This window comes from Setaria viridis, chromosome 7 (assembly GCF_005286985.2).
Source record: "Setaria viridis chromosome 7, Setaria_viridis_v4.0, whole genome shotgun sequence".
NCBI lineage: Eukaryota > Viridiplantae > Streptophyta > Magnoliopsida > Poales > Poaceae > Setaria > Setaria viridis.
The window spans coordinates 28,734,606-28,759,319 of NC_048269.2; the positions used below are offsets into that span (position 1 = coordinate 28,734,606).

Genomic DNA, 24,714 nt, shown 5'->3' on the forward strand with positions numbered 1-24,714 from the left:
ATTCGTATGAGCTCGCCAAGCTGCCATGAACCCAAAGGACGCGCGAAAATACGCAGTTGGCTGCTGACAAGTAGATAAAGCGAGACGCGGGAATGCATGGGCGTTGGGCCGTTGGCCTTACTCTTGTTCTTGCCGTTCATGACGCCTGAAGACTGTAAGAAACCTAAGGGACAACACTTTGAACTCCAAATCTGTTTCATTGAGCTCAGAGGCACCTACCCTATGTAATGTGAGCCATACAAACTAAATATAACCAAATTAAATCAATAAGTTTCCTATAAACAACCTTTGCCACCATTGGGTCCATTACCATCACAAGCACACAAAGCACTAAGGTTCGCACAGACAGAAGTCCCGGTCAACTAGCGTGTGCTGGTGTATATACGCACAGACGAATGGGCACCCTGCACACACACACACTCGCCACCCAGACCCAGCCCTCAAGTCTTCACTGTCCTAATTAGTTCCATGTCTGTCCACAACTAGGATAGGTACACCAGATGCTATCAGAAATTTAGCAGATACGTACAGCAGATGCTATCAGAAATTCGGCAGAGGGAGATTATCACTGACAGTAGTCCCAATCGACGAGCCCAGGTGAGATTCAGCAGCGGAAACGGATGACGATGCAAGAGATATCATCCTTGCTCTTCCTTGCGAGTGCTTCCGTAGTCAGCCGCTTCGCTGCTGCCTGGGGGTCCTTGATGGACTTCACGAGATCAACGGCCTCCTGGTTCTTCATTACCTACAGAAAGGGAATACAGAGTAGTAGTTTAGAAACTGATGAGAAAATGCCCTTTTAAGAGCGGAATGTCTCGAACATAAATGAGATTTTCATAAGGTAGGCTTTTTGGAAGACCATGGCGATTTGCCAGTGTCTTTCCTGGTTGCTTAGTGCAGGGAGAAACATGTTGCTGATAATACAAGATTAATGAAGGGAACAGTTAGCGAGCATATTCTGGTACCAACCTTCCATAGTCCATCACTGGCAAGTATGACGAACTCTATGCTTGGGTTTATCGGTACATGTCTAATATCAGGCTCTGAACTCAAGTGGGCCTTGAGGCTTTGGTCACCAAATGCCCTAGCAACAGCAAGCTGGCCATTTACCCGAGGAACATCACCTGCAAGGAAACCGTAGGATAGATTAAAGCAATTGCATCTTCTCAGTTACAACAGTGAAATAATAGCACACAAGAAATGGCTGTACCAGGAAATGTTGTTACAAAGCCACCCTGCTTCTCAATCCTCTGTCTTTCATTAGTTGTATGTGGCTCATGGTCAACAGTGAGCTGATTAGCAGAACCTCTTTCACACACAACAGCCCGAGAGTCGCCTACATTTGCTATCCACATGTCCTTGCCATCAACAACAATAGCAGTAACTGCTGTGGAACCACCTGGTCCAAGTTGTTTGGCATTTTCTAGAATGTATTTATTTGTAGAGCGATATGCGTTTTTTATCGCGTCTTGAGGGCTATCCCAGAAGACTGGCTGCAGCAACCACAATAAGGAAACAGTAAGTACGCTATATAAACATGGTAACGAGATGACATCATGTGCTCCACACACAAAATAGAAAACTAAAAGTAACACTTACCTCTTTTATTATGTTTCTAAAAAGGTTAGCTTTCAGGTAACTTGGCACCTTATCTCCCAAATGGCCATCGAAAATGGCAAAGAGGCCGAGCTCATGGTTCTTCTCATACTTGTACTCTGCTACATGGTAGTCTTCCATGTCATGGCCAGACTTGCCTTCAACCAGGTGGAAGCCATGTGTGACTTTGTTGCTTGAGAGTTTACTCCTTCCCTTGCCGGTATCAGTAGATGATGAATTAAGGCAAGCTGCACTCTGTCCATGCAAAAGAGAAAACCAAATGTAATATCAGTATATCAACTCATTGAAAAACATACTCTATCAACAAGTGTTCTATACACATTGAAAAGAAAAACTAATTCTGGCAGCAAGTGTTGTACACACATTGATTAAAAACTAATTCTGGCAGCAAGTGTTGTACACACACTGAAAAAAATGATTCTGGCAGCAAGTGTTCTACACACATTGACAGAAAACTTATTCTGGGTGAAAGTGTTCTCCACACATTGACAGAAAACTGGTTCTGGCAGAAAGTGTTCAACACACATTGACAGGAAACTGGTTCTGGCAGAAAGTGTTCTACTTCTACATACCAAGTACTAGAACGAATACACCAAACATTCCTACAGTCAAATCAAAGGTGTTGTTTAAACAAAGAACTTTCCTACCGATACAGCTAAGCTGTAGAAATGTTGCAAAAGGACAGCTATGCTAGGCAGATAAATTATGGTGTCTGAACTGTAGCAGTAATCATTCATGAGGAAATAAATAAGAATATCACCCAGCTAAGGTCCAGGTGTAGGGTCCAAGGCCAAGAACAGAGATTGGAAACTGCAATGCAACAACTGTTGGCTTAACAGGTCAGCGACAGGTAGCTGGCTGGGAGTAACACTCTTCTTTGTTTAGTATCCAAAACCTAGTAGGCAACGCACATGGCTGCATCCTGAGGATCATGTGGGTGGATATCTTCCCTGCTTCAGTTCGAGATATCCGCAACACTTCAGGTGCTACTTTATCAGTGGTCCATGACTCAACTCGTGACGCTTCTCATTAACATGTGGTACAAGTGTCGAGCACTGTAAGTTACTGGCATTTGCACGCCATTTGCCACAACAAAATGAAATCCCTAGGATTTCATCTGTATCAAGTGGCAGCTTTTCCGAGGAAGCCGAACACTAATGTTTTCTTCTGGCACTTGCTAACAAAACACACTAATATGGATTTTGCTTTGTGATACGATACAACTGCTAGTGCTCCTGAATCCTGATGATATAAGCTGAGCTCGATAAGAACAGGCAGGACGACCTCACGGTTAGCGCGAAGGTGTTGCTGTGCATCAAACTACTAGGAGAGACGGCTTGGCACTTGGCAGAGCAAGGCCCCAAAAGGGACAAGTTGCTTACGGCTGGCGTGACATGGCGGTGCCGCATGCGTACCCAGTCAAAAAGGAGGCCCTTGTTGCAAAAGTCCGACTTTGCTTGGAAGTTGCGGCCCCAAACCTTGAAATCTTGTGACTCCGATTTTCAAGTTGCAACGCACCCGTTTTTAATCAATTATTAACCTCCTCTTGTAAAAAGTAATAAATGACCATAAATACTTTTTTTTACTAACCGTAAATTCGTACGTAAAAAGACCACCTTAATTGCACCACGAACTGTCGTGATGTCGTGTGCAGAGCACACGAATCTAGCGTTACCGAATGATTTTGGTAGGGAATTTCTAGAGGAAATTATATCCACAGAAGAGTGGCGGACGCTTTCGTTTGACAAAAAAAAAGTTTTGCAGGATTAAAACTGACACTGACACGAACAGAATCAGGACGATTAGACAAACTAAGCATAAGTGCGTGCATATAACACACAAATTTATGGAGAAGTTCTCAGACACAGAAGATAACACACGAGGGGATCGATTCAGGCGTACCCGGATCATGTTGAGGAAATCAGGCCGCTTCTTGCCGCCGCATGCCGAGGAGGATGAGGCGGCGGCGGAGGGGGAGCAGGACGCCGACGACGAGGCGGTCTGCCGCTCCATCCGGCCGACCATGTCAGGGGGGAGCTCGCCGCGGCACAAGCCGATCAACCGCCACCCGCAGGCAGTCACGAGACGCGGACGGATGGACGAAATTAAGCTTGCTCGCGACGAAGACGGTTGGAGGGAGCGGGAGCGCGAGATCTTTTTATGCAGGCCCCTCGGGCAGAAGCGGCCGCGTCTCCGTCTCGCGTGTGATGGAGGGAGACAGAGCCCAGAGCCAGGCCTTGGCTTCGTCCCCGGTTGCTTGCCTTGATCCGATTCTGAGGCCGGAACCGGACACTTGTGGTGTGGCTGTGGCGTGAAGGAGAGAGAGGAGGAGGAGGAGGGGAGAAGAAAGGGGCGGTTGCTGTGTTGATGATTGTGGAGGAGCCGCGGAAAGTGGGGCCCACAGCGGAGCGAGCGGGGAGGTGAAATCGGCAGAACCGAAGAAACGGAGCCGATTCCGCCCGGTTATCCAAATGCAGTGCAGGCGGTTTTTTAATATCGATATACGTGTAAAAAAATGAGAGAGTGTGTATCCTCTGAGCTATGAGATTTAGACGTGTAAAAAACAGAGACATGCAGGTTGATGTATGACATATCAGAGTGTGCGTGCGTATCTCGTAACTGAGCTATGAGATTTACACGGGAAATACTACACCATGCATGTACGTCCTCTATGCACAAGATGACAAATTATTCTTGAAAGCGTTCAATTGGCGACGTCTAATGTTCACAAGTTTACCTTAAGATTCAATCGGATACTCATTTTAAGCATATACGATAAATAACTTTCGTAAAATTTGTTCTAAAAATATGAGATGCCGACAAACAATTCTGATAAAATATTCAGTTGGTTGTGTTGATTGGTCGTAAACAACTTAATCGTGGAAATTGGATATAAATTCCTACACATCATGACAAATAAATCCATAAATTTCGCAACAAATATACCATATTTTTTCTGCATATAACAACTATTTATTGCATTTACACAGAGAATGCACATCGACAAGTAGATCATGATAGTTGTTCGTCGATCATAGTACACGCGTAGTACCTTGTCCGCATGACGGAAAATATTTGTCCATACTCTCTTTAGAGTCGATAAATATTTTACATTAGAATCTAAACTGGATTAACTTTGAAATGAGCATCTTCTTTGCTGTTTTATCTATATAACAGAAAAGGTACTTTGAGTTAGGCACTTTGACACGGCTTAAAAGATTTAAAACACTTATCTTGAGAAAGGCAGAAAACAACATTTGAAAACCGTGGATTGCCTCGGTGTTTATTCCCATTTCGCCTTGGTTATCCTTTTTCTTTCCCGAGCTTGGAGCCTTCCAGGAAGCTTCCTCCGCCCTCTCTTCCGTGGTGAATAACGCTAGGTCCACACAGCTACACCGAAAGCAGCATGACGGTCTACCATTTCACGTGTTCCAATTCCATACTTAACAGCCTAGATATCTTCTCAGCTGCGAGGTTGTATCCAAGAACCAGTTCAGCAAACAGTGTAGGCGTAGGTAATTACTTCCTAAAAGAGGAGAATGCATGGAAAAGTATAGCCTTTTCCAGCTAAATTCCAGAAAACAACAAGTTATTTTAGCGTTTAGCCGTGTGCCTTTTCTCAAGCAAATTCAAGCAAGCAAAGGGTTTGTTTTAGCTACAAGCATACTCTATGACAGCAAAGCAAGCATCACAACACTTAGCTTCTTTAGGCTTTGTGCTGTGCGTGTTTGGATTTGGAAGGAAATACACACCGGGCCCTCCTTGCCCTTGGACCTTTGTGCGTGCGTGTAGCAAAATGCGCGCGTTGGACCTGTTGCTGGTTGACCTGCTCAGAAAGGGTCTCCGGGTCTGGGATGGATCACTCGTCGGCTTGCCGCCCTGTGGGCCGAGCTGTGGTGGACGGTAGCCTGCCGGTCAGAGGCCACCTGCACCCAGTGGCCGGCCGGCCTGCTTCCGCTGCCCTGGTCGGCCGTAGCCAGGGGCCCACATGTCCATGTCCTAGGATCACCGGGGCCCGTGGGCCCGCGGCGCTGCGGTGCGGGGTCACGTGACACGTGCGTTCGTGCCGCACGGGGCCGCTGCGCCTGCCAGTGCACGGGGTGTCGTGTGTGTGTGTGTGTGATCGAGTGGACGCATGAACCGGTCTGCCCGCTCGTGCTGACCTGCCAGTCGTCTCCCGGATCGTCTGTGGAGTGAACAGGCTAGGCCGCAACAGCGACCTGGCTTTGGCTTCAGTTCGTCGTCACCAAAGCCCCCGGTGGCCGGCGTGGCCGGTGCCGGTGACTCTGGTCTGGTGGGTGGTGAGGCAGCTTCGTCAGCCAGCCAAACTGGTGTGGGTGCCTGGGTGGTGAAGCTGACAGCCTGAGACTCCCAACTCCTGCAGCTGTAACGCTTACCAACCAAACTCCGGTCACTGGGTAAGTGAAAAGTAGAGAGGATGCTTTCGGGATCGTGCCCGCCGGCTCGATCAGTTGCCATCTTCCGAGACTTCGAACTCGAAGGCCACGCACGGTCGCGTGCCACACAGTGACTACACCGAAAAACCTCGTGAGGTCATGGTAACGGACTAGCCTAGCCTAGCCAGCCTCGGGGCAGAGCCGAACTCAGCGATGCCATTGCCAACCACACAAAAATGCAAACGAACAAGCAGCCACCAGCCAGAAACAAACGCTGACATCGCTGGCCAGCCCCCAAACCCGAGCAAAAATACGCGGCGAGTGCGCCGGGCCGGGCGCACGTCGGCTTCCGCTACCCCGGTAATGGTGGCGTCGCCACCACGGATGCTTGAGCACCGGATCAGGAGTGCGAGCAGGTGAGTGCGTTGTATGATTGCGCCTTGCCCGGGAGTGGCGCCAGTGGCCTCATGTCATGGTCGTCGCCCTGACACATCACCTAGGTCGCCGCCCTGACACATCGCCTGAGGAAGTCCAGGGACGGGATAATGATGGGCTAGCTTAGGAAATGGATGGGATTATCGTTTTACTTTTTAGTAGCAGGCTAGCAGCAGCTAAGCGTAAGGATAATGAGCTAAAACCGGATGCAATTCGTGACATGCGATTTCCAGTAATCTAGGCCACGATGGGCTTCAACTTTTACACCATTACCTGATCCTTTCATCAAGAACAACTCAGAAGCTTCTAGCACGATGTTCTATGAAGCATTGAACTGCTCGAAGTCCTATTTTCTTTTCCAGCTCCGAAGTGATAGGGTCGGTCACGAGGTCAAGAGACCAACGACTCCACAAAGACTTTGGACGTTCGGGTGTCATCTGGAAACTTCTTGAAAGCATAGACATTTCTACTGTACACGCCTTGCCATCAGAAGTATACCAGCATCAAGCCTCATTAACTACTGGTTGGAAGTGTCATTACACACCTCGCCAAGTCAGGGCCAGTGTGAAACAGGTAGGTACACCATGAAAAACCAGTTCAATATCGGCAGGCAAACAAAATGTAATGGAGGCATCTTGTCAGTTGTCACCGGACATAAAGGTATAGCACGTATAGTAAATAATTTGGTCTAATGTACAGATGTCTCAAATTTTTCTTGGGCTGTTTAGTTCAACATCAGCAAGAACTCCACGGAGAAAACACTATGGCGGCCCTCATATTGGTGAGTGCGCCTTTCATTGTTTTGTAGTAGCTTTACATAACAAATATACAACATATAGACCTGGTAGAGAACAAAAGAGGGGAAAAGAAAGCAACGACGACGACAGCACACCGCGTATTTTACATACAAAATGTTGTCCGTGTATACCTGCCTGATCTGTAAGCTAAGAATTTCAGCGCTTGTGATAAGTTAGCTTGCTAGCTTCCTATTTAACAAAATTAAATATGCAGAGGCCCTAAAGGCTGCTGCATGTGACATCAGAACAGTGATTAAAAAACCCGGCAATATGAGTGAGTGAGAAACAAAATTGAAGCCTTTCCATGTCAATCGTCAATATCCTGGACCCATTGCAATCCTGGATAATGCAACATTTAAATTGAGCTTGTACATGATAAGAATGAGGAATGTAGGTTGAGTTAACAAATTAAACCATATGAGAGGAATGCTGGGACATCAGAAACAAACCTGTTAGTACTGACTCCACTGCTGAATTCGGAATCAGCAGTCCAACAATTCGTTGGCTGTCATTTGTTGTCACTAAACGGACAACACGTATTCTCTTGTGAACCTGACGAACCTGTTAGATTACAGTGACGAAGCATAGGACATTAATTAACACTCAGACTGTGAGAAATCAAACCGTAACTTCATTATATTGTTGGTCTCCTAGAATTATCCTATGTTTGGTTAAACAAAGGAATACTCCAGGTCAACAAGATCTGAGTTCTGAAGGGCAGGAATAAACTTCACCCCAAAACAGAAAAAAACAATATTTTAGGTTAAAATGTCTGAAGTTATCAATAACAAGGTTTATGCTGTTCTACATTCAGTTTGCTACTATCACTTTTTTGTTGATATAGTATATAACTATATACATAAGTTTTTTTCCCAACCATATATAGTTCTAAAATTTAAGCTCTAATGCATAGATAGAAGTACCAGCTTAAACAGACACAAAAGGTACCCATGTGGGTAACTTGTTTGCAGTCTATCCGGCTAGCCCCAATCCATCTCCATCCTCCAAGGAGATTATGCCGCATGGCATCTATCTCAGGAGAATTATCACAAATAGCTGCCACCCCCTCAGAAGAATTATCACTAATAGCTGCCACCATGGCATCACAACTGCACTTGAACCTTTTTCTGATTATCCCGCATCTTCCTGCTCACATTTGTTATTTGGAGACCATTATTTCTGGGTTCCTTCGACAGGAATCATCAAGGCATATTGTTCTCCTTACTCTAAGGAGTGCAGTGTTATAAGTGGTTTGTACATCTAGTTGGAACTAACAGACCATAGAGGGGCCAATACAAAATATAGGTAAGAAGCCATGTCTTCGAATCAGATCAACCAGCTGAATATAGAGGAATCACATCATAACTCAGCATAACAACTAGCAACAATACAACTTGCAAATAATACGCATAGAAGTGAACCTGCTTGGCCAGGGCCTTCTCTATTGTACCCCAAACTGGAAGTATGAGGCCACCCAGTATATTAACCTCTTGCAACCTTCTTCCTACAGTACAGTAGCTCCCAATTTTACATTTAGATCCATGCATACACTGAAATGAGGTAAAGAGGGACCAGATCAGTAATGCACATAAAAGAAAATAAAGGTACAAAATAAGCTCATCAGCTACTTGGTCAAACTTTTAACGAAATTAAGGGTGTAAAGGGAATATGGAAAATAAAGTTAGTCACAAATTCCATACAAGGACTAATATAGAATTGGTCCAGAAACATATAGCTATTCACCATACCAGTACCTCCAGAGATTTGCATACTGAGGCATTATGCAGCTTGAAAACCTCTGGAGGCTAGACAGCGAGATGTTGCTTGCATAAGGAATAAAATGAAATAAAACATGCCAAACACTCCATCCCTGTGCTGCGACATCATATGCTTAAAGTTTTCCACTTCACAAAACATTGATGCCTGAACATAACTTTTAGTTCTAAGTGCAAATTAATAACACAAGTACGAGGCCCTTGCTAACTTGCATCTCTGTGACCTGTGTAGGCTACACAAGTTACCTACTGATGAAAAACTCCCGTGACTTACAGATCATCAATACTTAGTGTCATGTTCAAAGACCAAGGAAACAGAATTTGTGATATTACCTGCTTCGATGAAGCATCATACTCTTCCTGCCATCCTTTACTAACTTTGTCCATTGATGACACCTTCCTGTACTTGCTTTTCAGTTCAGTTAAAGGCATATCCCTGAAAGAGTAAAATGGAGTGATAACAAAAACTAGGAACTTCCATCCTTTAGATCAGATATGAAACCTGCTAGGCTGTATGAAGTGTAAAATTCTAACACTACTAAACCTTGCCGAGAAAAAAATGATGAACCGCAAATACCTTAATGCTTCACCAATAGCAGGTCGGATTATTTTGTACATTCCTTCAGTTGAGCTGGTTCAGAAAGAGTTAAGAATGACTCAGGTTGTAACATTGGATCAAATAACAAGCACATTACATAAGCCTCTTTTTTCTATTCAAATAAAAATCACTGTCTCTCATACATGCAAGTTTCTGTCACTTTGTATATTGTCAAACCTCATTCCAGCCTTCCTCGGTTGCCAACAGAAAATTTTTAACTTTTATTCTTGTCTCTTCTTTTTAATGAAAGGTACCCCATAAAAGATAGATCCTACCAAAAAATCAAAAATGAATTTCTTGTTTCTAGGTTCTTACTAATCTCTCCTGCTCTCCCCATAGATGTATGTGGACTTTATTTCAGAACATTTTGCATTGCATGGCCAAGGAGGGGTACAGCACTGAGCAGCAGACGCAACAGCCACCCAATGCACATGTATATCAAAAATTTGGTTAGAGTAGATTATTAGAGGTCAAGATAGATGATTTGCTAGAATTATGGCTTGTCTATATTAAAGGGGGCAGCCAGCACCTTATTTGGGATTAAGCAAGAAAAGATATCAATCTACTTTCCAGCCCATTCTCCTACACCTTCCCCTGTAGTGCGGCTGCAGGCTAGCGAGGTCTTGCTACTTGGGTTCATGGCCATCTAAAGTATGCCCATGGCATTGCACATGGAAGAGCCAAAAAAAACAAAGAATTAATCATCATCCAAAAGATCAAAACATACCCTTCAAAAGCTAGAGTGAAGTGCCTTCTCCCCATCCATTCCCTTCTGGACTCATAAAACCCATCGTTTGATGAACCAGCACCATCTTTCTGCCTTTCGTCAAGCATCGCTTTTGCCGACTTTACGCATGCACATGTTCAAAAAAGGAACTAAGCAGGTAACCAGAGTACAAGACAATTCTACAATTACCTGGATTATACTTAAATACAACTATAATGCTGTCTGAATTCTCAAGGAAAATTATTAGCTCCTACACTGCCTCTGCTTACCTCCCAAGTAACTCCCCGATCAATAGTGAAAGTAAATAGTACCGTCAAAGCACCAGATAAGCTATCAGTGTGAACAGTCTGCATGGAGAACATGCATTGGTGATTAATGAAAATCGAGCTTCCAAAGCAAATATCATCTCACCAAAACATTACCTTGGGTGATTCTTTCATTTCAGCATTCTTAGCTTTGATATGAACAATTCCAGAATCTAGTTGCCCTTCTATCCGTGCATTGTGCAGGACAACATCAAGTATACTTGTAAAAAGATCAAACAATCTGTTCCAAAGAATGTGTTAGAATGGTCGAAATGGCTATCTAAAGCTATGTAGATTGTGCAGCAACTCACCTATTCTGGATGTTTGGAGCCAACCCCAAGAGACGGTTGAGAAAACGAGCAACATCGTGCATATCTGAATCTACAATCCGACCAGAAAGCTTCCCTCCATCTTTTCCATTGCCTGATGAAAATCATTTAGTGAGCCATAATATTTGTTACCTAACTATATGTAGAACATAACACATACAAATTATATAAAGGAACTTGACCATAAGGCTAAAATGTTCCCCTGGCACTGCTCCTTAGGTAGATGGTACCAAATCCAAGGCTATGGGGCACGCTAGCCATTATCTAAGGGAGGAAACCCACTTGACAAGCAAGACCAACTCGGAAGGCTCCTAGACGGGAGGCTCAACCAACTCGGCAAGACCTCAGTTCTCACATACAAGTTGTAAATTATATTTCTCAAGTGCTGTTCAATCAATTATCAATTTTCTTGATGATTTTTTAAAGGGCTAGTAAGAAATAAGAAGTCTGTCAAATAGGAGATACAGAATAACTTCGGACTCAAATACCAAGGAAAATTAACAAGTATTACAAGCTTCTAAACAAGGATCAAAGGTAAACCATTGATCTTCAATTTAATAATGACAAAACAAGAAGACAACAAATAGTAGGTATCAAGCACACCAATTGTCATTATGTGAAAACGAAATGGCAAAATATAAGTAGTTAAGCACCTTCAACATGAAGCAATGAAATCACAAAGGTTAATATGCTACCAATTTACCAGAACAAGCATACAACTTGAGTTAAAATGGTATTTTTATTAACTTACATGCGACAGCATCCCTGATAATTCCAACTGATACTAGAGCAGCTTTTGCTTCATTGATGAATGCTTGGATGCTAGCTTCATCATCAGAACACCCCGGAGGAACAACTGGAAAAGAATCCTGGTCACCTTAAAACCAACTCTTAGAATGCTGTATGCACGAAAAAGGAAATAGTTCAAAAAATTAATTGTGATAGTATAAACCTGTTCCATTATTCCCCTATACATCATGGTTAACGCCCTTTTCCCATAATTACTATCATAGTTAAAAGCACTCAAAGAAGGTCCAGCCCTGCCAAAGTAGAAATCTAGCCTCAGAAATGTTTTGACTGGTGTTATTGCAACTTAGAAACCAGTAAAAACCTGCGATCTCCTTGTGTCAAAGCGCCAAGAGACTCTAGCCTTTTTGCCACAATTGATGCAAAGCGCTTTTCACCGCCGAGATTTGTAAAAAGGAGCCTACAGTTGAGTTCCAATTTTTTCAGATAAATAACCAATATATGCATCGTGCAAAACAGTTTGCAATGTGAAAATAGTAAACATGTCAAGAACTGAGACTGGAGCCCTGGGCAACCAATATATTTTAGGGAAAATACAGTGATTTCCCCACATTAAATATCACCACTTCATTATGTCAACATTTGACTGATGCACAATACTCTAAGCATCATATTTGTGAAAAACTCCTTTCCAAATAGACAGCTCAATAGGACTGCCCGTATAAATTTGCTGGTTCTATAACAAACCAATCTTGACAAAAACAAGCCCATATGCATCCTTAAACACAGGATATGAAAAACAGAGGACGTAACTCAAATTGCTGCATATAATGCATTGAGAAGTCATTAGTTGTTCCAGGTTTGCTGGCAGCCATCAGTAGTTACCAGCACTAAAAGTAGTTCTGCACCTACATTAATATGTTGGCAAATCAATAAATGTTCTAACTTCTAGCTACCCTTGCAGGTGCTTCCTTGAATGACTCAAAAAAACTCCAATCTGGGTCTACATCATTCAATCTTCATTTGCAAGGAACTAATACCACACAAAACCCACGTTCATGAGTGGCATACATCAACCGACAGACGTGCAAGAAAGACAGAATGTTCATGTAAATAAATATCATACCTATATTGAGGTGCAGAAGTTTGATTAGAACGATGGGTTCTCCCAAACTGCTGTATTGCACGGTCCGCGCTCCAAGGGAGTTCAAGTGTTATGTGTACTCTTCTTCTCTGCGAAATTAATTTAAGCAGTTTGAGAATTATTCTGATAGATTACCCTATGCCATAGTTGCAACATATGCTAAAATGGAGCAACATAAGACCTGATTTTTTGCCCTTCTATCAGCATGGAGGGAAACACCAGCAGATCCTGCTTCAGATATAATTGCAATTAGTTTTTTGCTGTCCATAAACTGCTGTTTTTCGTGCATATTAATCATCTCCATTGAGACTTCTTTCCTACAAGCAATGAACAATATACATGGGATTCGTTGAACCAGAATATAAAACATAATGTCATGAGTAAGCTATCTCACGCGTTCCGCGCCTGATAAACCACGCCTTTTCCATCCGAAGCTCTTATTAGCATGCCACGACGTCCCGTTATTTCTGCGACATTGTCAGGGCCCCCCAGCTAAAAAAACAAATATGAGAACTTCTTGATCAGACATGAATGAGATCTTATGTGCATAATCATCTGGCTTACTGTTGCTTTAAGTTCTACGATAACTTATGAAGTGAAACAGTAGAACACAAAAAGATACTAGATGATGAACAGAAGTTAGAGAAACAAAGCAAACTCAGTGATAAAGATCTCATATCAGCCAAAATGGATGTCATAAAGCACAATTATTTTAGTAGGCACTAGGATGTCATAAGCCCATTGCTTTGAGATATATTAACACTGCTTATGTCATAAGCCCATTAGGACCCATAAGATGGAGGAAGGGAGCAACACATGTTCCTCCTTAGTGCCTGCAGTAGTGTTCATGAGCGCCAGTCATTATGGTTGTTTTGTCATCTAAGAGATTAGATAGATTGAGTTGTTATCTATTTCCTTTAATTTAGGGATAGGTTCTTTAAGGTTCAAGTCATCGTAAGGATGGGGTTGTACCTCTCTTTTCATAAAGCAAGAAGATTATTCTCAGCTGCTGCTGTGGTGCAGCTGCTGGTAGTCAACCTAATTGCACCACTTGAGTTCAGGGCCATCTAAACCTAGACAATGATAGCTTAACTTATACCAACCACCCCTTATTCAAATAGTAAGTCCAGTAGGGCCTCGTTTAAATTGGAGGAATTCCAAAGGAATTATAGAGGAATCCATTCATGTGGAAAGGCTTTTGCAGTTTAGCATTTGGAACAAAGGAGTTCCTGAGGAACGGCTACCATGTGCGAAATGTAGGAAAAAGACATCCACGTGGAACTGATTACTACATTCTGATTCTCATAGAATTACTCAGAACTTGAAGCTCTCCATGTGGGACTATCCCAACACTACAACTGGGCCACAAGGGCTACCACAGATTGGGAGAGGGTGTTATAACCTTGTCAAGTGGTAATCAATGTTTCTTTTATATAAACTAATAATTAATCCAAAATCTGTTCTATTACTACCCCTTTTATGCCATACATGAACAAAATGCCCATAAAATAACAGAAAATCAAGAAACAACATGGATTGTAATGTTCGACATTATTACCAGGGATAAACAAAACTACCTGATCGATGATATCATCCAAAGGATTATTAGGGAGATCCAAGGAACGTATTATATCCAAAATCTTCAACTTCTTCTCTAGTGCAGCGTCATACCTGACAAGCCACAAAGCAATTAGCATAAACTGGGGACCATATGATTATAAGGTAGTAAGGGTCTGATTCATCTAACAAATACTCACCTCTTTGAAAAATCAGCTACATGGGCATCTTGCTCTTTTTCCTCATCTTCTACTATCTTGCATGTGTAGCATGCCCAATCATCAGTCATCATCCCAGTCCAAGGTGGTGTTAGACAACTTGGGTGAACATGTCGAGAACAACCAGAACAATGAAGCAACAGGCTCTTTTCCTGACAGATCAGATATTATTATATAAAAAGAACTTCACAAAAGAAAGTTAAAAATAGAAATAGCTCTAAACTTTCAGAGGGCTTTGAACCTTTTAAAGTTAAGAGGCATTATATTGTTCTGCAAGCATTCTGCAGCCACAAGTACACAAACTAGTTTTCGGCATTATTATCAAGACTCGGCCACAGATGTTTCGAATACAGCCGGGGCCATGGTAGGAAATATGAAAAGAAAGAATCATGACTACAGCAAAGGCACTATGCATAGTGCACAAGAATAAATAGTACAATCAAATATGGAAAACAATAATTATGAATGCAGGCAATGCCATTAAGCACACAAAGAAGTATATCACCCACGATGGAGTAAAAAGGGAATAGAATAAATGCAAATAACTCTGTGTTTAGCATAATATACTGTATAATATATATAGTAGGGAAGAAAAGTCACCTCCTCTGTGTTGCAGATTTGACACATGTGGAACTCCTCATCAGATTCTGTTGATTCATGATCTGATTCAGCTGAAACATTTTATAGATATTAGCCATATTAACGTTGTAATCAAAAGCATCCATGCAACAATAGAACTCCCTCTGATCGGAAACCTAAGCCGTTTAGGACATTTCACATGGTCTACAAGATGACAATATGGTATTTTGAATAAAAAGAACAACATACTATGAAGACATTAGAATGATTGTCCTTTTAGCATCATGTTCTCAATCTACGTAATTCTTTATATATTGATGGTTATCTTTGACTGACACAAATACTTGTTACTTTCTCTTTCTTTGGGATATTTTCTTCTAGTTACAATTTTTTTCAATACACAGCTGTACTCTAAGCGCACATGATACACCATGTAACACTTGTTTGCTACATGGTCAAAAAGACGAAACTAAAACCATGTCATCACCAGGAACTTACAAGGAGAATAATCATCGGTGTCGTCATCACTCACATCTACCATTTTTGCTACTTTCCTTACGCGCCCTTTAAATGATACATCCAGTGCAGAATGGCGCTTACGCTGGATCTCTGTGACTTTTTCTTCACCTAAAAGATTTACATAAATAAAATCACTATAGAGCAGGCAAAAGAAAATATCATAAGAATTGAGAAACCGGTGCAGAAATTTAATATAAATAACTAGGCACCATGAAAATATGAATACCCTTTTGTACCAGATGCTAAGCACTCTTTGCTAGATGAGAAAAGACCAAACCCCAGAGCATATGTTTGCTTATGGAAGTGGAATATATGATGTGTATATTTAGAGGAAGCAAAGTCCATTGATCGTAAACTTGGAAGGGCCAGCATTCCAAGTATTACACAGCATTTGCAATGAAGTTGGACCGAAGGATCGTAAAAACTAGGTAAGATTAATGTGCTGGAACAACCACAACAAACCTTGCTGAAAAGAATCAGGTTTTGGAGGCAAAGGGTAGTTTTCTTCGACAAGATTAATGTGCTGGAACAACCACAACAAACCTTGCTGAAAAGAATCAGGTTTTGGAGGCAAAGGGTAGTTTTCTTCGACAAGCTTTAAAAGAAGCTCCCGAGGACCAGAAACAAAATCTTCCATTTCAACTCCCTGGTTCAAAATACAAATAATAAGTATTTAGATTATTGGAGTATTAATCTAGTTTGCACGAAACTGTGTTTACTCCAGAAGGGCAAAAGAAAATTTCAGTAGAAGAATGTGAACAGACATATTTGGTGACAGCTTCCTCAGTTCGAGCTTCTCCAGTGCTCTGGAGACCAATCACCACACATTTGTTCTCTGCCAAGGCCTCCTTAGCTAACCTCACAACAGCAGGTACCTTTGCAGACATGCACATGTGCCTGAAGAAACGCTGCAAAACATAGTCCATCAGTTATGAAGCATAACAAATAGCAAGTACTCCATCCATCCAAAATTATAGGTCGTTTTGGCTTTTCTAAATTCATAGCTTTCGCTATGCATCTAGACATAGTGTATATCTAATTGCATAGCAAAATCTATGAACCTTAAAAAGCTAAAACGACCTATAATTTGGGACGGAGGGGGTAGTTAAGCATGTTAGGCAATTCTACCAGACTCATTATACTACTATTAAAATTATTTCTCAATTTTAGCTATGCCAAAATAGGGGCCATATAATGTTGTGAAACTCTGGATTGTCAAGGGTGAAGTATGCAAAGGCAATAAAATTGCTTAAAAGCTATTTTGAAAGCGTAAGGAAGCAATACCTGATGGCTGGCCCAATACAATCGCCATATTTGATTTGAATTGCCTTTCTCTTCAGCAAAGAATTCACTTGCTGATATGAGCTCAAGGCGCAATTCAGCCCAAAATTCAGCCGCCTTTCTGTACATGTTCTGCATCGCAAATAAAATTATAAAAAGATGAAATAGTATCATGAGCTATATACGGATCCACAGCCTAGGAAGCTAAAGTTGCATGTGGATGTCACTAAAAAACAACAAAGTTTTTTAGTCCTAAGCAAGTTGGGGTAGGCTTCCACAAAAATAAACAATGAATAGAAATAAATATGTTGTCCTGCATTTGCACAGGATAGAGGAATTCGGTAGTCTTCCAATGGGTAGGCACACTATATGTAAACATAAAATAAACTTTTTTTTCTAGCTCTTAACTTGCTGTACATAGATGTTTCCTTTTATAAATTTTGATGTGAAAAAAAATCGATAGAAAGAGCTCAGGTAGTCATCACCCTTTACGAAAAATCATTCATAGACAGAGGAAAACATTGATGCAGTAATGAAAATGAAAGGGCACAGTGACAACGTCACCCGGTAAATTCGTAAGGCAGGGAACATGATTTAACTAAGTAAAAATTCAAATGCGGAAAGCTTGGCAAATGTGTATGGTTTTACCATCATTCTTTCCTCAAGCGGAGCCTCCACGATATCAAAATCAGCCCCCTTATAACTTAGAGTACGGCATACATACATACCCCTGCAACAATTTAATGAAAGCAGCACTCAATAAGCTGCACTGATAAATCGAGTGCACCAGCCACTACTTAAGACAGAAAAGGTTGGATGAAATCATGAAAACTAATCAGTTCCCATTTACACAAAGCACAACTGAGACATGGTACCCATTACAGGTAACAGGTGGACTCTTCATATACATAGCGACTGAAATTTGGCGGAAGAAATGCTACCTAGCTTTCATGTCCATGGCAACAAGTTCAAGAGCCCCCACACCACCTTTCTCAAGAGCACCTGAAAAGTTCCCATAGATATGAGCAACCACATTTGGTAGGCTAATACTGGAATTGACAGAGCATACAAAACTAAATCAAGGCATGTGATTCTTAAAGTACAACGACTAGCACAATCCTAAATGAACCATGAAATAACAAGTGATTATCATAACAACCTAACCAAAAATCCAGCACTATACCCACTTCTTAGATGGTAGTTTATACTATCTCCGTTCCTTTTTAAATGACGTTCTGACCAAAAAGTTTGGCCTGTTTCCAGTACAACACTCCTGTCCGAAACGACAAACATTCGCAGAGGAAGAATTAACTATCAGTGCAGTTGAGTTACCAAGAGCAGCAGTAAACCAAAGTTGTCCCAACAGCTCTTGCTAGTATGGTATGTTTTAGTGGCCAATAAAAGGTATGCTCATTCCAACTGAGTCAGCCTTTACTTATTATACTGACATGCTGCAATAGCTGAAATTCCTATAGAAGTCTATCGTGGCCATAATTTACTGTCTTTTTTGACATAAATTACTGTCCATTATTGGGTCTTAGCACCACCAGTATGTTTGCTGCCAGCATGGACGCATCAATTACTTATTAAGTGCAAGTTAATATGATAAAAGAAATTCAAACAAAAGGAAAGGTTCACTTAAAAAGGATGAAGCAACAAACCTAAAAATTGTGTAAAATTATGAAATGATGTTCCTTCACCCCAAAGTCCAAGTCGAACCATATAGCCCAAATTTCGTGGTTCTGATGCACCAGTTGCTGAGCAGTAAACAACCCGAGCCTCAGGTAACTTTTCCTGTGATGTTTGGTCATGTTACAATAATAGTCGAAGTCCAAGCAAGCATGTTAATCTTACAAATATATCAAAGATAATGTGGCATTTCATAGAATAGTCCAACGAAACTTTTTTTTATGGCAGGCAAATGAAGGAGAAGAAGGAATTATAAAATTGTAACATTTCCTGTAATGAGATGAAGCTTGAATTTTAAACAAAGTTGTAACATTTCTTGTAATAAGATGAAGCTTGAATTTTAAATAGCTATGAAATTTATATTGCTTCATTTAAAAGGAAGTTTCAGGTGCGAAACTGAAACTAGGTTTTCCAAACTCTCTGACAAGAAAGAGTAGAAGGTCCAAAGTCAAAGTTGGATTCAGTTAATGTGTGGTCACTGATCCATGCATGAAACCCAAAAGAAAAGGTTAATAGATGGATCTTCTCCTAAAGAACACCCTTTAAATAAAAGGATTGCTACCTTGACTATTACTACATCCGCATTTATGGTATGTTTTACTTTAATGTTGGCATGCTGCACATCTAGTACCATGGAAAAATTTATGCCCAAAGTATTGAAACAATAGCATGGTACGCCTCCGTTAAAAGGTCAAGCTTTGTAAAGAGCACAATTGCAATGCTGATTATGTCATCAGTGTTGCATGTAGCTGATGGTTTAGTTAAATGTTTACCCAAGTTCTTAAAATACAACAACTACTAATAAAAGATCTAGTCTAGTTATGTCTTACCAAACATACCTGTTTAACGTATCTGCATTACCGCACCTGATAGTTGTATTAAAAATGTATTCTCTCATACTTGGGAAACCCCCAAACTTTACACGCAGTGACACATTACTAAAACATGAACATTTATATTGACTACAGTTTTAGTCTCTGGAATTTAACAGAAAGAATCAGATTATGGCATCACCTTGAATGTAACCCTATTTAAGAGTACATGACCAATATCATCACAAGCACTTTTTCAGTATTAAGCATAGTTTTTTTGGTACGTCACAATAACTCACTAAACTGGAAATATAAAGATGAAAGGTTTTTGTCCGGACAGATTACAATAAGCTCAAGCTTATAAATCGCACCTGGATCTCAAGAACTGCTTTTCCCGTGCGAGTGGGCTGGCTCCCTGCATCAGGAATCAGATTTTTGGCCTTGTGGCACTGCAAAAGACATTGTTTCAGCATACACAGCATTATTTAGGTATGCAGATCTAGCTATAAAATGCATTATCTAGGTATGCAGATCTAGCTATAAAATGCATATTACACCACATGATGATAATTGAAATCGAATACATAACCTCATCAAACACTAGGAGACCGTCAAACTCGTGGCCACACCATTGAACCAATTGCTGTAAACGGGAGCGGCCTCTCTCAGACGATGCTATTAAGCTGCTATAAGTTACAAAGATTACCCCATTCTTAATCCCAATGGCCTTGGAATCTAGCTTCGAATACGGTAACTTATTTAAAGGGTGCACTGCATAAGACATATACAATATCAGTTGGCAATATAACCATAGATATAGACAAATCAATCTGCTACAGCCAGAAGGCAAGTTCGTCTTATAATTGAATATGTTGTATACATCCTTTGATGTTGCAAAACTTCATCAAGAACTTCCAACTCCCAGAAATAATTTTAAAAAATGTGTCTTAGGGACACCACTGTTGATTCAGGCCGTTTTTAGAGTAACTTTAATTCCTGATCACTGTGTCGCACTAATTCAATCATTTCTAGATAAATATTATATCAAAATCACATACTGTTGAAGGTGCAATACAAATCAAATTGCAAGAGTGAAAAGGCCTCACACCTTGGACACACTTTGCACCAACATCATCTAAATCTCTTTGAGCATCATACTTCAGGTCAGAACCAACAGATACCCACCTAGAAATTGCAACCAATAGCAAATCAAGCAATGAAGAAGGCAGGCATAAATATAAGAAGTTGTTGGAAATTCATCACAATTAACTGATGAATGTGATTTTTGCCAAGTCTTACACTGCCTTATGTCTTCCCTGCTGCCAATTTTCCCAGATTAATCCAGCAATCGTTCGACCCTTACCAACACCAGCCCCATCACCAATGAAAAAACCTGCTCTATCACCAGTAGGGAGATGATGAAGGTGCCGCTGTCATACAACAACACAAATATTTACAAGAGGAACGACATATAAAAACTTCATAGAATAATCGTAGGATGGTAACCAACCTGACAAGCGTAAACTATTGTTTCGATTTGCAAACAAGACAATGCCTTCGTATCATCCAATTCATCCATGATATTCAAGTTGTAAGTCGGCTCAGGAGGTTGCACAGCTGATAAAGAAGAGGTTTCTACAACTGGATCTGGATGAGGTAGACCAAGTGATAGCTTCGGAGGCCTCTGGAAATTAGTGTAGGCATAGCAAATTCACAATCAATTGGATAAAAGATTAATGTTGATATCTATAAGCATTAGAAAGTAAATCTTCAAGTCCTTAATCAGCATCAAAGTCAATGGAAGGAGTACTTACATAGTCAGTGAAAGTTTCTCCAACTGTGCCACCTTCGTCTTCTTCACGCTCAACATCAATAGCAACCTGTTTAATAAAGTCCAAGTAAGTTCAAGGCTGCAAGCCTCTTAATACAACATATGAAGCAACCATTAGGACCTGAGGAAGTAGTATGATAAAACATAGAAAACAAACTGAACGTTTGTGATAAAACGGCATTGAAATTGTGCAAGTTTGCAACAGAATACACATAGACAAAATATTACCCCATTAATTCAAAAAACTGAAAATGATTACTAATCAGCCAATTCAATTACCACAAATAAAAGCATATGCCCCCAAAAATGGAGCACCATGCATGCTGAAGGTAAGAAGCAGTGCACAATTCAGCATTTGTTGCCTATGTTGACTGCTACAAATTGATAGAACATACAATTCTGTGCAAAAAGTGTATCAATTGAATTCTGTTTCAGTATAGAATTGATGTATCATATAGAGAAGCATAATGCCTCTCCATATCCCGAGCAATTCTGATTGTCCCGACGATTGCTTCGCAAGGCACTGACACGGTGACAAAACAACATACCTCATTGATCTCCTCAGGCTCAACAGCAGGCAGCACCATAGGAATCGTCACACCAGCCACCGGTTGCAGCGGCTGCGCCACGCCAGGCGGCAATATGGGGAGAAACGGCACCGGAGACACCTGTGTCGTAAGCCCCGAGGCTGGGGCGGGGCCCGATGGCGGGGCGCTGTTGGACGAGGCAAGGAAGTTCTGGAGCTTGGCGTGGTCCACGGCGAGGTCGACGCCGCACTGCGGGCAGCGGAAGCGGGCGAGGCCGTGGGGCACGTTGAGGACGGCCTGGCAGTGCGCGCAGGGGAGCTGGATCTTCGTGGGGTCCACCCCCTGAGCCGGCGGCGCGCCCTTCCGGGGCTGCGTAGGAGGAGGGAAAGAAGGTTTCGCGGGGGATTTGGGCGGAGGCGACAAGGACGAGGACGAGGTGGACTTGGGCATGAGCTGCGGCGGGAGGCGCTGCGCCATGCGGCACTTGGGGCAGATGAACTCGGTCACGCCGGGGCCGACCGCGAGGACGCCGCGGCAGCCAGCGCAGCGCACCTGCACGGGCGCGGCGGCCGGGGAGGGGGACGAGCCGCCGGCCATCGGCGGCGACCGCACGGCGAGGGTTTCGGGGCAGGGGAGTGGGATGTCTGGTCTCGGTTTCCTTCCTCGCTCGGGAAGAGCAGGAGAGAAACCGAAACGGCACAGCCAGAGTGGGTTGGTTGGTCTGGCCTGGTATTTGAAGATTTCGAGGCTGGTTGGGTGCCAAATGGAAATTGAAACACGAAGAAAACTTGCCTAAAAATGAGATTTTAAGCTCCTCCGAAAAAAACTGAAGTTTAAATTCCTTTCTGTTTTTGTTTTGAGCAGTATATTTCTATGTTAAATACTCCCTCTACTTATAAACTAGTGATATTTTGGACTTCAGCGTGGTCTACGAAACATAATTTCAATTAGTACGTTTTGTTATAAAATATAACAAAAGTATATCTTGAAGAAATTACTTTTAGATAAATCTACTTATATCATTTTTTTAAATATGCAAACTCAACATGTTAAAATTAGTGTGCAATAATTGATTAGACTTGTTGAAATTAATCGTAGGTGGAGGTAGAATGCTAGAAGTACATGAAAAAATTAGATGGCATCTAAATTCAAGATAGAGGGGACTCAAACTTGCGTGGACATCTCCCACCCTAAGCAGTTGAGTTAGACTCGCTTCCTCTCCTAGTAGTACTTAACTTTAATTGAGTTATATTTCGACTTTAAGCAAAGAGAAATAGAATATTCAAGATGAAACATTTACTAAACGCACATGGCAAATATATTCACACATATGTCAAGTTATATACTTAAAATATGGAGTCGGCATACTAGTAAAAGGGAGGCATGGGCGCATGGGGATATGATCCATGTAGTAATGATATTTTTGGCTTGAGGAGTGACTCCAACCGGGTTCAGTTGGTCCAGCATGGACATGATTCCTTCTAGAATCATATGATCCTCTGTTTTTTGTTTGGTCTAAGGATGGAAAGGCCTAGCGCCTCGTTTAATTTGAAGTACGGACTACGGAGTGGCCTTGAACCTAGTTTGGTTTGAGAAATGTGAAATGGTATTTTAAATATTTTCGCACACATGTCGCTTAACCAAAAAAAAAAGTGAACAGTAGTAAACAATGACCTAACACATGAAGCCCCCTATAAAATTACTCACCAAAGTATCAACCCAACAAGTCTCAAACGCCCATCTCAAATATATCAATGAGGTAATCATTTAATTAAATTGTTCAAAAAATACTGCAACAAGAGCACAAACTTTTAGGTGTTCATGACATATAAATGTCAAGGGCTGCTTGCCATTATTATGGCCTGTTTGGTTTTAAGGTGTTAAAATTTAACACCCGTCACATCGAATGTTTGGATGCTAATTAGGAGTATTAAACATATGCTAATTACAAAACTAATTGCACAGATGGACGTGTATTAAGCCTAATTAGTCCATGATGTGACAATTGGTGCTACAGAAACCATTTGCTAATGATGGATTAATTAGGCTTAATAGATTCGTCTCGTGAATTAGCATAGGGTTCTGCAATTAGTTTTATAATTAGCTCATGTTTAGTTCTCTTAATTAACATTCGAACATCCGATGAGCACCTCGTATCCAAACGCCCCTTATTCTCACAACCAGCCAAATAATCACCCTATCCATGTTGCGCGCGTCTTTGAATATTTTAATATGCATAAGAAGCTAGGGGATCATTGGTGGACCCCCTTTTCCAAACAGTGTAGATGCTCGATGAAATAAATGGTTTTTTAAAGAATATGTAAACATGTGTCAATTTTGCATACGTTTACTGTGTGGATAGGAAGAAGCCCTCCGTTCCGGATTATATTTTATTTTAACTTTGTTTTATGTTAAACTTACCAAATTTTGATCAAATATATAGAAAAATCTAATTAACATCTACGATACCAAATAAATACACTAACAAGACATATTCCATTATGAATTTGGTGGAGCTAGTTTAATATTGTAGATGTTGGTACTTTTGTCTATAAACTTGATAGAAGATAGAGAAATTTAATATTATTAGAATCCCAATTCATATTCTAGTATCTTAGGGTACTATGGTACTACCAAACCAAAACGACAGAGCTCTTTCACGGTACACAAATACTATTATTTAGTGGTGTGTGTATATAAGATCTAACCCTTTATTATTATGGATAATTTAGTAATTATTACAGTGTAAAAAGTGACATTTCAAATGGAATGGTCTTTTAGACTTTATGCTAGTGTAAAAAAAATATTATAGTGATGCTATGTATTTTTT

The 24,714-nt window shown here is 41.3% G+C and overlaps 2 protein-coding genes across 3 annotated transcripts; both read right to left on the reverse strand.

Moving 5' to 3' along the window:
* Nucleotides 1–244: 244 nt before the first annotated feature.
* LOC117865344 (probable protein phosphatase 2C 44) lies at nucleotides 245–4,021 on the reverse strand. The gene is made up of 5 exons (XM_034749517.2): nucleotides 3,520–4,021; nucleotides 1,600–1,851; nucleotides 1,211–1,493; nucleotides 970–1,124; nucleotides 245–745 (listed from the first exon to the last, which is right to left on the reverse strand). The coding sequence occupies exons 1-5, from the start codon at nucleotides 3,640–3,642 to the stop codon at nucleotides 605–607; spliced, it is 954 nt and encodes a 317-aa protein (XP_034605408.1). The 5' UTR covers nucleotides 3,643–4,021; the 3' UTR covers nucleotides 245–604.
* A 3,180-nt stretch (nucleotides 4,022–7,201) lies between these two features.
* LOC117863552 (protein FORGETTER 1) lies at nucleotides 7,202–22,558 on the reverse strand. Of its 2 annotated transcripts, none has more exons than XM_034747332.2 (32): nucleotides 21,906–22,558; nucleotides 21,341–21,406; nucleotides 21,037–21,210; nucleotides 20,826–20,956; nucleotides 20,635–20,711; nucleotides 20,116–20,297; nucleotides 19,898–19,975; nucleotides 18,687–18,819; nucleotides 17,967–18,027; nucleotides 17,674–17,755; nucleotides 17,029–17,157; nucleotides 16,509–16,652; nucleotides 16,207–16,390; nucleotides 15,724–15,852; nucleotides 15,247–15,317; nucleotides 14,629–14,798; nucleotides 14,449–14,542; nucleotides 13,266–13,363; nucleotides 13,053–13,188; nucleotides 12,854–12,960; nucleotides 12,092–12,187; nucleotides 11,933–12,020; nucleotides 11,732–11,849; nucleotides 10,963–11,074; nucleotides 10,769–10,892; nucleotides 10,616–10,693; nucleotides 10,347–10,465; nucleotides 9,599–9,652; nucleotides 9,355–9,457; nucleotides 8,668–8,796; nucleotides 7,696–7,807; nucleotides 7,202–7,585 (listed from the first exon to the last, which is right to left on the reverse strand). In XM_034747332.2, exons 1-32 carry the CDS (start codon nucleotides 22,479–22,481, stop codon nucleotides 7,554–7,556), a joined length of 3,987 nt encoding a protein of 1,328 aa, XP_034603223.1. In that variant the 5' UTR covers nucleotides 22,482–22,558; the 3' UTR covers nucleotides 7,202–7,553. The 2 variants fall into 2 exon arrangements, with proteins under 2 accessions (XP_034603223.1, XP_034603224.1); XM_034747333.2 differs by having other exon boundaries at nucleotides 16,288–16,390; nucleotides 21,906–22,557.
* Nucleotides 22,559–24,714: the final 2,156 nt, after the last annotated feature.